This window comes from Thalia democratica, chromosome 7, assembly GCF_965202585.1.
Source record: "Thalia democratica chromosome 7, ktThaDemo2.hap1.1, whole genome shotgun sequence".
Classification (NCBI taxonomy): Eukaryota; Metazoa; Chordata; class Thaliacea; order Salpida; family Salpidae; genus Thalia; species Thalia democratica.
The window spans coordinates 42,409,656-42,421,987 of record NC_139171.1 but is presented as its reverse complement, the minus strand read 5'-3'; the positions used below and the strand labels follow the sequence as shown (position 1 = coordinate 42,421,987).

Below are 12,332 nucleotides of genomic sequence, written 5' to 3'. Positions count from 1 at the left end.
TTTTTCTCTGCAAACAACTTACTACAAATCTAGCAATTAAATGGTCGCTCTTCAGTTTACCTTTGTGTATGAAACAGGAATGCGTTATTTGTAAGAAGATATACTACTTACAGATTAAAAGTAGTAATCTGTTTCTGTATCTGCCTTGAAGTTTTCCATGCTGTTCCTTTTAGTGCGTCACATGATTACGCCTCTTATCGAATACCCGGTTGTATTAAAGGGCACACTTCCAAAACTACTTTACAACTGGAACCGCTTCTTGCAGAAAGGAGGTGACCTCTTTGAGCTCCTTGACGTCCAAAAGGGATCTTTAGTCCGTATTGTTGCTGCCAAATTTCTTTATTATACCAACAAATTTCTCCTGAGGCTAATTTTAATGTGAGTCAAAAATCTTATGATTATTTTTCACAAATATCTGTCATAAGGCAAACTAGAAAAAACAGTTGTTTTTCACCTTCTTCAAGATGACCGATAATGCTGTAGGAAAAGTTCAAAAAAACTCTTTAAAAGGTAAATTTGTTTCTCTAGCAAGCTGCTGTCATCACTTATAAGTTTAAAAGTACTTGTTCTCTATAACGCCTTCAAGATCGGATCTGCCATATTGAACATTAGGTATTCCGTATCAATCATCATTATTTCCATGTCGACAATCGGATTTTTTATTTCAAACATTGCATTTTTCTTGTTTACCATCAGGTTTTCAACACAAAATATTTGATGTTTTTTATTGGCTATCAGATCTTCTTTACCTACCAACAGATATTTCATAATAAAATTGTATATTTTTTACTAACCACTGGGTATTACACAATGAGTATTAGATCTTTGACTACAGCAACCGATTTCATCAATTTAGCTACAATACGCAGTTTTCATATATTATCAATAATCTATTGCAAGCGTAATTTAATCGAGCTTGTCTTTTCCCATTTGAATAGATGAATTCCTACAAAAAACCACTTGATAAAGCATACTTGTACAAGAAGTAGCATATTAAAATCAAAGTAAATAGTTTAATATTTGTGTTATTATTTAGATTGAGAAAAAGTTAATAAAACAAGCTATAACTTGTTTAGATTTGGAGGTTTTCTGCTATAACTCTTACACAGTTTAAAATATTTTTTAATCAAGTAAAAACTTTATTATGATTAATATTTAAGAAATGTGCAAAAAAAAAGACACTAAGATATAATTCTAATACATTATATATTAAAACTGAAAATTATATAAAGTAAGTTTAATAATTTTGCATAATCAAATAAAAACAGCACATTTTTCTTAAAAGAGTAGTAACAACTTTACTACTTTGATGAAATATAAACGATACGTAAAAAAAAAATTTCAATAACTAAAGTATTATAAATTAAACTAAACATATAAATATGTTCCTTTTTAATATTCGTGGTAGTGAACTTAATTTTTAAAGGTAACCATATTTGAGAGAATGATAAAAAAAGCAAACTCTGTTATAAACTAAACTTTTTTTTGTTTTCACATTACAATTTGAAAAATATATAGAACTAGAAAACAGCTAAACATCGTTAAAAATTTTAAAATGTTGGATAAAATAAACTTTTTATGAAATTATTAAATTTAGTACTAACTTATGGCATCTATTTGCTCGTACTTTCGATCTCTGTTACGTATTGTTGATAATTCAAGAAGAACGTCACCAATTTTATTTGAAGTCGCAATTATTTTTATTATTTTAACTATTTTACTTCTACTTGGTTAGTTTTTTTTTATATAAATAGTTTAAGATGTATTACAACAAAATGAAAACACTGTGTTGTAAAATTAATTATTAAAAAGTTCTCTTTTTATTAAAAAAAAAAGAGCAGTTTTGCTTTTAAGTTTGTTATTTCAGTGTTTAGATACTAACTATAAGCAAAAAGAGCAGCTATTTACAACTGTTTTTTATAATAGAATTATTTGATGAAGTATGTTTAAGATTAAAAAAATAATACTTTAGTTTTCACAGGGCAAATAAAGTAAGTATTGTACTAAAACTGTTTTAAATTGTTGTCCTTCTTGTTTTGTATTTTAAAATCAAAAGTTGCCCAAGGCTAAACACAGTCTTTTTTAAAGTTAAAAAAAATCAAAAAATTAAAATAGTCTTATTTAATAACCAACGACTAATTTAGTTCACAAAAAAGTTTTTTCTAAGTTATTACAGGTAACTGAAAATAAATGCACACTATTTTTAGATGTTATCTGGATAACTCAAGAACATCAATCGAAATTAGAAGAAATAGAAAAACTACATGAACTTGATCTTTTAAGTTTCCAAAAACAGTTTGATATTCAGGTGAAATGATTTTGAGTAAAACAAAGTAAACTAATAAAGGTTTTCAACATAATTATTTAAATATAAATCAACTACTAAATGCATTTTCAAAAGTTTACAACTTTTATTATTTACTAACTCATTTAAAGTTACTAGTTGTAAAATCATGACTAAGTTTTTTTTAACACAATACAGCACATTAAAACTTTTATGGATGAACACTGTTTTGAACCAAGGTATTAAGTTTCTAAATGTTTTGAAATATATATTTTCAAGTTTTAAATTGACATTATTTGTTACATTCTCTTGTTGATAAATAGATATTAACTTTCGACATAACTTTGTTTTCATTAGAGTTGAACTTATCATGGCTATGCATTGTAACTACGGAATGGTTTTTTACAAAAAAATTGTTATTTTAAATAGTTTTATTATAGTATTTAAGTTTTTTAAATTTGGCTTCAGGTATGTCAATTGTTTCTTGTGAGTGTTTTTGTTTTTATCTTAATTAATATATATTAAAAAAAATTATATTTCAGAAAAATCAACAAAGCTTTTATTACAAAGTCATTATTATTGTTTAAAGTAATTTCAAATGCGTTGTCAGCAAGCAAATAAAATTATAGCTCTATTGTATGCATGTAAAACTAACCTACTTTAAATTTTTTATAACTTTACTGTATACATTGTATTAAAGACATTTCGAAGTCATAACTCTATCAAAAAAGAATAAGTTTAACCTAAGTAGCTTAATCTAACCCTACAACATATTTTTTATAATTTGTTTAAACGTAGAGCTGTATAGTACTTTATACAATTATTACACATGTGAGAATTTTTAAATTCTGGCAACTCTGTCCTACAGCATATGTATTTTAATACCTGACTATAACTTTTTAAAGTTTTTTACGGCTTTTGTTAAATTTAAAAAAAGCATTTGATTATCAGTTTTTAATGTTAAAAATTTAGTATCGTAATAGTTTAGTATAAAAGTAGGTATCTGACTTTTAACTTTTAAGTGGCGTCAATTTTAGGATTATTGAGTAAATAGTTTAGATAACGTAAATCTTAATTATCGACTTAAAGCAAAAAACGACTAGTGATATACCTGATTTACAAATAGGGTCTTGCCGGATCCGGATCTTTTTTTATCAAAATAAGACCCTTCTTGATCTGGATTTAGTTAAAATACATTGTTTAAACATTTAATTTAAGATTTAACTTTTTTTTGTATCACCTGTAATAGGAAGTTTAAATTTTCTAGTCGATGGGTCATACTCACCAGAAACTCATTAAGCGGATGGGATGTAGTAAAAAATAAACCATGACTGGCTGCGTAATTTTAATAACTACACAACAACAATTGTAGTGTAATTAAAATTATTAGCCTGAAAATGTTCATAGGTTTCTGCTAAGGGGACCAGGTCCAGCTCGTTGGCTGTACCTTGTCTCTACGAAACCTATGAACATTTTCAGGCTAATAGTCTAATAATTATATGAATGATTATGAACTTTCAGTTAAATAAATTTTGTTGTAGAGTAGGGGTGGAAAACATAGCCTGCAGGTAGAATCTAACTTGCAAATAAATGTTTAGTAAGAGAAATTTGTAAAAAAAACTAAAATAAATTTTGAACAAAAGCTTAGAAGTATGATAAAAATTAAATTTAAGTAGTGTGTGGTGTTAATTTCATGATTACTTTATCATAATTTAGTGAAACGACAAACTAAAAACTCAGATTTAGTATAGTTTTACAAAATCCAACTAAGTAGAATTTTGCACTAAGAGTTTATTAGAACTTATAGTGTTTTATGCACTAGAAAATGTTAATAAGCAGTAAACTTTATAGAAAAAATAAACAATAGATAAATACTAAAATTGTTTTAATGAGATTTTAATTTCTTCATGGACTACAAAGTTTTTTTTTTGTATTAATGTTTATGCATTGCTTTAATAACTCTCTAAAAATTTTATTTTTCATGATATGAAACGTTTTATACCAATATCACTTAAAATATATAATTTAGACTTTGCTAAAAAAAAACATCATATTCAGTTGGTTCAGAAACTAAATTTATCCTATATTGTTATAAAATTGTAATTATAGATAACAAATAACAGAAAAGATAATCTGTTTGGTGTACCAATAGGGAATTACAATGGACCCGTAATTTGTTATTTAATTGAACTTTCTAGCTAAGCAAATTAAATGAATTTCTACCAAAATAAAACTTTTGCTTACACCGAGGTAATTTTCTTTTAAACATTAAATGCGTCTAGGGCGGAATAAAAAAACTCAGAAAAGTTCTAAGAGCTTTTATTTTGAACAAAAACAAGAGCTAATGAAAAAGTATATAAACATGAATTCAAATCATTATTTATTTACCTTTTAAGTGGCGAATAACTCGATGATCGAAAGAGCGTTTTATACATCGGTTCAATTGAACATAATTTAGATATTGCTTTCTATATCGCTTTTAATAAACTAAATTGTCTATAACTACTTAGCATAGACTTTAATCAGTATCTAAAAAATAAGAACATTGATACAAAGTGTTAAGATTTTTTTGTATATGTAAATTAAAAATTGTAAAGACATAAATTATTGTATTCCAACAAACTTTTTTTCTTCGGATCTGTTGAAAAATAAATTCTAATACTTTATTAATCTTAATTGTAAAGTGATATATCAAATTAAAAGGTTTTGAAGTCAAAACTAAAGATCTTTGTAACAAATTGAATACAATAAAAGTTTTTGTTAAAATTTTAAGTACATGCATTGTTAAGAGATTAAAAAAACTAAATCAACGTTTTATGTTAGATAAGATAAAGCTTCATAAAGTTTGTATATCGTATATTATGAAAAAATACCGAATTTATAATTATGTAAAAAAAAAATTTACAAAGTCTCATTTTGACGAAAAAAACTTAAACCATCCGCCTATTATCAATAAAACTTACCTGAAATGATAAAATAGGATAGATAAATTTAATCTAAAATGAAGAAAAAAATTATTAACGCAATACTAATATATCAAGAAGCTTAAATAATAACTAAGTTTAATTGATACCTTAGGTATTCGAAAAGTTAACAAAAGAAAAACACAAATGGCAGTGATAAAATTAAAACAAAACTATCAAGAAAATTCATTTATTTTAACTTTCCATATTGTGTAAAAACAAACATACGTAAAAATTTCTTTAATTAATCAAAAAAAAACTTTGAAAATTGTTGATATTTCCACAAAGTACAACAAAAATAAATGCAAAATATAATTTTACAGTTGTATGGACAATATCTGAGTATTGATCAATCGACATAATAAAAATAAAATGGTAAAAACTTAAATGAGAATAGAAATGATGCAGTAAGTATGTATAGTTGCCATATTAAAAAAATGTGTCGGTTGAACAAAGAATTCCTGAAAAAAACCTTGTTTACGAAGCAAAACTTAATATTAACAGAAAAACAAAAAGTATATACCCCCGCCTGATGGAAATTTTAAAAAAGTATAGTACTCTCATAATACTGATACAAAAAAAAAACTGAATTATCAAAGTATATTTTGAAGTCTTAACAAAAACATGCAGTACTTATCAAAATAAAACATGGAATAGGAAAAACAAATAAATAAAAAGTTTGTAAAACTTATAAGCGAGAAAATTTAGAGATTGCACTTGTAAACAAAAAACGTAATTAGAAAAAAGACATGAACTGTTTTCATTATACTCTCACTTTAAAATCTGTTATACTAAGACATAGAGTAGTTAGACTGTTGGGTGATTGATTACTCAATTTTTTACTTAAAAACTAACAAATTAGCTTACTTATTTGCTTATTTTTAGTTTGTGTATTTGTGGTTTTTTTTTAACATTATTTTTTTTTTTTAGTATTTGTATTTTTTGTGTATGTGCATTATAAAAAACCCCCATTTTAGCTCAAAAGTCAGCAACAACATTGTCGTTATACATAGTTTTCTGAATTATATGTGCACGAGCGTGAACTTGGCTTGAATGGCTTTTTTTGTAAGTTTAATTTTAACCAAACTTTAAAACTAATTATTTCTAAATTCTTTAATGCTAACTTGGAACTTTTTTTTTATCCTAAAGAACGTTCTTTTGCTTTGCAAGTTCACGCTCGTTTTATATGCACCTACTTTTATTAACTAATACTTTTAATACAACAATAAGTAGTTATCATTAATTATTTTTTAAACTTTTTTATGATCTATTTGTCCATATAAAGAATAATTTTAATTACAGAGTATAAAGTTTGAGACCAACTGTTTGAATAAATAATGTATTAAAATAAACTCATTAAATGTTTGTTGTTTTGAATAGTAAAATAAAATTTAAATTGTATAAATACAGATAGGTTTATAAGTTTTACAGTGAAAATTGAAAAATTTATTTTGTTTTTTGTTTTGAAAATAGCTTGAGTTGAAAATTAAAAATTGTAACTTTGTAGAGGCTTTTAATAAAAGTTAGTTTTTTTTTTAATTTGAAATTTAAAGTTATGAAAATTTAAACTGTTTACTAAAAACTTGAAAATAAATTAGAATTTTAAATGAAATGTTATACTATTAATTTCGCTAACATACCTGTTATTAAAACAAAAACAAAATTTTTCATATATTTACCGAAGTTTTGGTAGAAAGTCTTTTAACTAACATTAAAAAACCTGACCTTGTTAGACAGCATAATTGAAAATTTGATGTAAATAATTACAACACATTACAGATGAACAATATAGAACGACAAAGGCAGCAAATTGGAGGCGAACTCAAGGAAAAGCACGAAAAAGAAGTCTTACAATTTCAACAGGACCACCAAACAGACCTTGAAAACAAAATTGGCTCAATTCAGTCTGAGTTAGACAAGCTGGTCTCTCTTTCAAGAAAGTATTGGGATAAACACGCTGAAGCACACAATGTAGAGATACGTCTTGGTAATAAAAACAGCTGAAACATTGAAACAAGTAGAGTTTGGAAACATAAACTAACCATTTTTGAACACGATAAAAAATCTGTTCATATCTATTTTTTATCTTTTGAACTTTATTGTATTGCTTACACTTAACCCATGAAATTTATTCTAGAGCAATAAAACTTTTTTTTATATGAATATTTGTCCCAAAAGTAACAAAATGTCTAATTTAGTACAGTTTATTTACATGTAAAAAAATTGTTAGTTATGTTTGCTTTTGTTCTATATAAAAACAAACCTGGTTCAAACTAATTTACACTAACATTTGTTTGTGTTCAAGTAGTAATAATAAGCTGTAAAGTTAAATACAAGTGTGTAACATAAAATTAATACTTGTTTATTACAAATATTACTAACATAACTTTTTCACGTAACCATCGATATAATTTTAAAAATATTTTAAAGTCGAACACGTATGTTTTTTATTTAAGCTTACACATTTTACTTATTTTTTTGATATTAAAAAAAAAAGACGTTAACATCATAGATTCACTTAATTTTTAGGTTATTATTTTTAGCAGAATTTAAATCATTATTTATTGAATTAAAAACTTAATTACTTTTTTTTTAGTTTTTAACAAGAAAAAATAACTTTTTGTAGGTAAACTTTGTAAAATATAACTTTATAATTAACTGTGAACAAATATATAGTATTTTTTGTGTTTATCCTTTTTTTTTTGGTTTTAGAGATTTTTTTAGTTTTCCATTGAGTTAAAAATTACATTGACAGTGCTTAAAAATTATTTTTTGAGCGGTAGTCACAAGTAAAAAGTTTTAATATACACATATACACATATAATAAGTAAAAATAAATCGATAAAAGAAAGCAAGAGTTTTTTCAATGATATATATCCTTAATGTATTTTTAACTCATAATTGTTTTTTTTTTGTAAAATTATTCAACAAACTTTCTAGCTTCTTGTGTTTATAAGTTTTTTTGGGTTTTAGATGAATATAACTTAGCTAAGTATCAAAACAACTGAAAAGAAATTTTCAGCTGTTTATAAACAAAGTAGCAATATTAAACACTAAAAAATTTATAACAATACAGCGAGTTTGTTATGTTTTCACGATTAAATAACTCTTAAATTATTCTATATTTTTTTGTCTAAAATATTTTAGTATGTCAAGCCGAACAATGTCATGACTCTATCTTATGTTAAAAATATCACTTAACAAAATCCCATGTTGTTGTTTTTTCAGAATAAATTATTTTAAAAACGATAACAAACTTTTAAAGATATATTTTTAACTTCTTATTTTTTATAAAACAAGCAAGTTAAGTTTACCAAATACTTTGAATTAAATTTTATTAGTAAAAAGAAAACTATTCAAATACACTTATTATAAAATATATAAATTTAACTAAAACAACAACAACATTTATCATTAAGACAATCGTTTTTTTTTTGTAATGTGCTGAGCAACTTTTACAAATATTGTATAGAACATGCAAAAATTTTACTTTTAAACTATTGTTTAACGCTGAAGCATTGCTTTAAAAATCAAATAAAATTTTTTTTTGTCGAAATAGTACCTAAAAAACTTTCTTAGTTTGTTTTCTAAAATTTTGGATCACAACTGGCCTACCTTGATACAACGTTATAGCATCAGTAAAAGCAATTGATATAATTTAGTGTTTTACATTCCCTTTAAATTCAGGTTATACTTTGTAAGGATAACAGTTTTTTTAAATATATTTGTTTATAAAAAGTATTTTACATTTATTTTAATATATATCAAACTAGAGTTTGATTGATCAATGAATATAAATGTTTTACATATTCCATTTAAAATGGCGACAATATTCTCTTAAAATTAAAGTTATAGCCAAAACCAAAAAAAAAAGTATTAATAACGTTCAGAACTATGTAGAGCTACTAATAATTATTATTAAGAAGAACTACGTTTTTTATTATATTAAACCGGTTGTTCTAAAGTTTTGCATCTGTGCATAGAGATTCATTTACTTTGCAAACAAATTATGATGAGTTACAAAGAGGTTTAAAAAAATATTAGCAAAACACATACATTCTTAGTTGCCTAACTTTTGAAAATAAGTTTTACTGGTTTTCTAATCTTTCTAGTGTCTACGCATACACACAACTAAAGTAATACTATAGTTGTTTTAGTTTTTAAAAAAAAAGTTTTATTTAAACCTAGTTTATACATAGATGTTTTCTTTCATAGCTTCGTAGTCTCATTCCTTAGCTAATCTTTTAAATATTCGAAAACAACTAAACTTGATGTAAATCAAGATCCACATACAAAAGACAGTTAAGCAAAAAATATGTAGTATTATGACAATTTTTCTCATGCATGACAAAGGTTAGAAACCTTATCGAGAATAATCCCATATATATAAACTGTTTCAAAAAAAAAACGAGTTATTCATACAACTTATATTTTGCAGTACAAGAACTTTTTGAAATAAATAAGAAAATTTTATAATTTCAAATGAATTATTTTATATTAGTGTAGGTAAAACAAGTTAAAGTTTGCAAATATAGCTTTTTTTTGAGTTTATCATTATATTATTTTTTAACTTTTCATTTAAAACTATATATATATATAAATAACTTCAACATCATCAACTTAAACTATATTTGTTTTCTATTGCATATAAGTATTTAATATGAAATTCAAAACTCTTTTCTATATTATATAAAAAGTTCTGTATCTTTTAAATAGGGCTTGAACTTTATTTGATTTATCATTTCTGTGATTATTTGATTTAGAATATTGCAACAACAATAACTGTATGCATTCAAAGAGAAGTTTTTTTTTTTGGATAATTTGGTGTGAATGTGTAATAAACTAAACTTGATTAAATCAAGAGGCTCAGGTATTTTACTCCTGCTCGCTATTTGACCTACATAAAAATAATTATTCAAGTTCAAAAGCAAATTATCAGTGAAGAAACAAAACTATTAAAAAACGGTGATTTTAAATACTAATAAGATTTCAATTCCGTTTATTTTATTTTTCAAGTTGTCAGCTTTTTTCAACTAAACAATTACTACAATGTTGTTCATATTGGGTTTTGTCATTTGAAAAAACTGTAGAATAATCAACTCACTTGTTTTAATTTTTTTTAAAAGAGTTACAAGATTTTGTAAATTTCATGGATATATGTCTAATATATTAAATTGATATTAAAAAATAACTTTAAATTTACCATTAGTTATTACAACGAAGAATTCAAAATAATAATAATTAGAAAAAATATTTTTTTGTTGAAAATATCAATCGCTTTTACAAGCTGTCCTTAAAAAAAAAAAGCGTTTTGAAAATATTCAAAAACTAAATTTGAAAACAGATTTTACATTTTCCGTAAAAAAAAGTTTATTTGTTAAGTAAACATAGCATTTTTACTGATCGCCTAAACACTAAAAAAACTCCTAATGTCCGAGCTTAATAAAATAACATAACTAAAAAATAATCCCCATTTTATTTTAAAGCTTTTTGTGTTTCGTAGAGAAAAGTATATATTTTTAAAATCATAATGAAATAAATAAAATATGTTGAATAATAAATTCAGTTGTAAAGATAGTCAATTTTATAGAAATGGATAAAGTTATTTTCTTAGAAACTTGTTATGCGTTATTACTTCATGCAACAGACTTGGCTTTTATTATTTTTTCAAACATTAATGAACAAAAATTATATAAACAAGTCGTTGTAATAAAAGTTAAATCGTTGAATTGATAAATCAGTAAAAACAGGCTTCTTCTTGTTTAGGAATTTTAAATAGAATTACAAAAACTTTAATCATTAAATGTTAGCTACAAGTTTAAGTGGTTATATCTGAAATAGCGTTTTCTATTTGTTCTATTACAGTATTGAAAACTGACAAAAAGCATTTATTTTAAATAGAAAAAGTTAGTGTATTATATTATTAAAAACAACATCTAAAAATTGCCTGGCTCTAAGTAAAATCAAATATTCGTGTTTTATTCTTATTTTTTACCAATAACAACTACGTGTTGATAAACTTGCTTAGTAAAAGATGGTGTTGTTTTCATAAAAACTTATTTAACAACATCTATTTTTAAACAAATAAGGTTTTTTTTTACATTTATTTTAAAATGCGTAACAAATTTTTCTTAAAACAAGTCACAAAATAGTTCTTTAGACAGTAAATTAATAACAGTAACCTGACAATTAAGTACGCACTTTGAACACAGCACAAAATTACGTACCAAACCGGAAAAGCGTACCTAGGAAATTTTGGTTTTTAATTATATACTATACATTAAGCTTCATACAAACATGTTAAAAGCCACTAAACTTTAAAAATGGCTATTAAAGCAAAGTCCCCCAAAACAAAAAACTTCATCATAAAAACATAACATAATTGTTAAAAGTTTTTTAGAAGTTTTGAGTATTTGTTTCATTTATGTATTTTAATATAAATACTTTTATGTAAGTAATTAATTCAACCCAAAAAGATTTTTTTTCTTATCATTCAGGTACTTTTAATATCTTTAAAATTAAAATAGGACATATAATTACGTTACTAATAATTGTAAATAAATATAGGTATATATGAAAAAATTGATCATGCTTTTATTAAATCATTTTTCCTCAACAAACTTAGTTTAGGGATTTCAAGTTTGTTAAAAAAAAGAAACAAAAGTTCTACTAAACCCAAATGACAAGCTACACTAAAAGACATGTTTTCAAAAGAATCTAGTTCTAAACAAATCTCAATTGCGATGTTTTTTGTTTTCATTAATACGATCTTTAAATTTCTGTTTCAATCATTGGATATTTAAGTGTCAATTTCACTGTTTATTATTTTTATTTATTTAATTTTTTTTGAATTCTTTACGGTTTTTACATTTATGGTTAAATCATTTGGTATCTTAATGTTGAATGCACTGTTCATTATTTTCGTTTATCTAAATTTTGTACGTCTTTTAAGCTATTTTTTATTCCTATGTTTAAATCATTGGGTATGCAAATTTAAATTGCGTTGTTCGTTATTTTCGTTAAATTATTGAACTCAAATATTTTTGATTTAAATATTAGGTGTGATACTAAATTGGTAAAATCAT

General features: G+C 24.2%; 1 protein-coding gene across 1 annotated transcript; it reads left to right on the top strand.

Annotated features, from left to right (window-relative positions):
- Positions 1 to 1,380: 1,380 nt before the first annotated feature.
- On the top strand, positions 1,381 to 7,704 carry LOC145840780 (uncharacterized). Its single transcript, XM_082948110.1, has 3 exons — positions 1,381 to 1,730; positions 2,208 to 2,308; positions 7,027 to 7,704. The coding sequence occupies exons 1-3, from the start codon at positions 1,607 to 1,609 to the stop codon at positions 7,249 to 7,251; spliced, it is 450 nt and encodes a 149-aa protein (XP_082804236.1). The 5' UTR covers positions 1,381 to 1,606; the 3' UTR covers positions 7,252 to 7,704.
- The last annotated feature ends 4,628 nt before the right edge of the window (positions 7,705 to 12,332 follow it).

Bases quoted from the DNA above. Each gene is read 5' to 3' on its own strand.
- LOC145840780 (XM_082948110.1), top strand. From the start codon at position 1,607: ATGGCATCTATTTGCTCGTACTTTCGATCTCTGTTACGTATTGTTGAT. The intron at 1,731-2,207 runs GTTAGTTTTTTT...CACTATTTTTAG, and splicing joins AACTATTTTACTTCTACTTG to ATGTTATCTGGATAACTCAA. The intron at 2,309-7,026 runs GTGAAATGATTT...AACACATTACAG, and splicing joins AAAAACAGTTTGATATTCAG to ATGAACAATATAGAACGACA.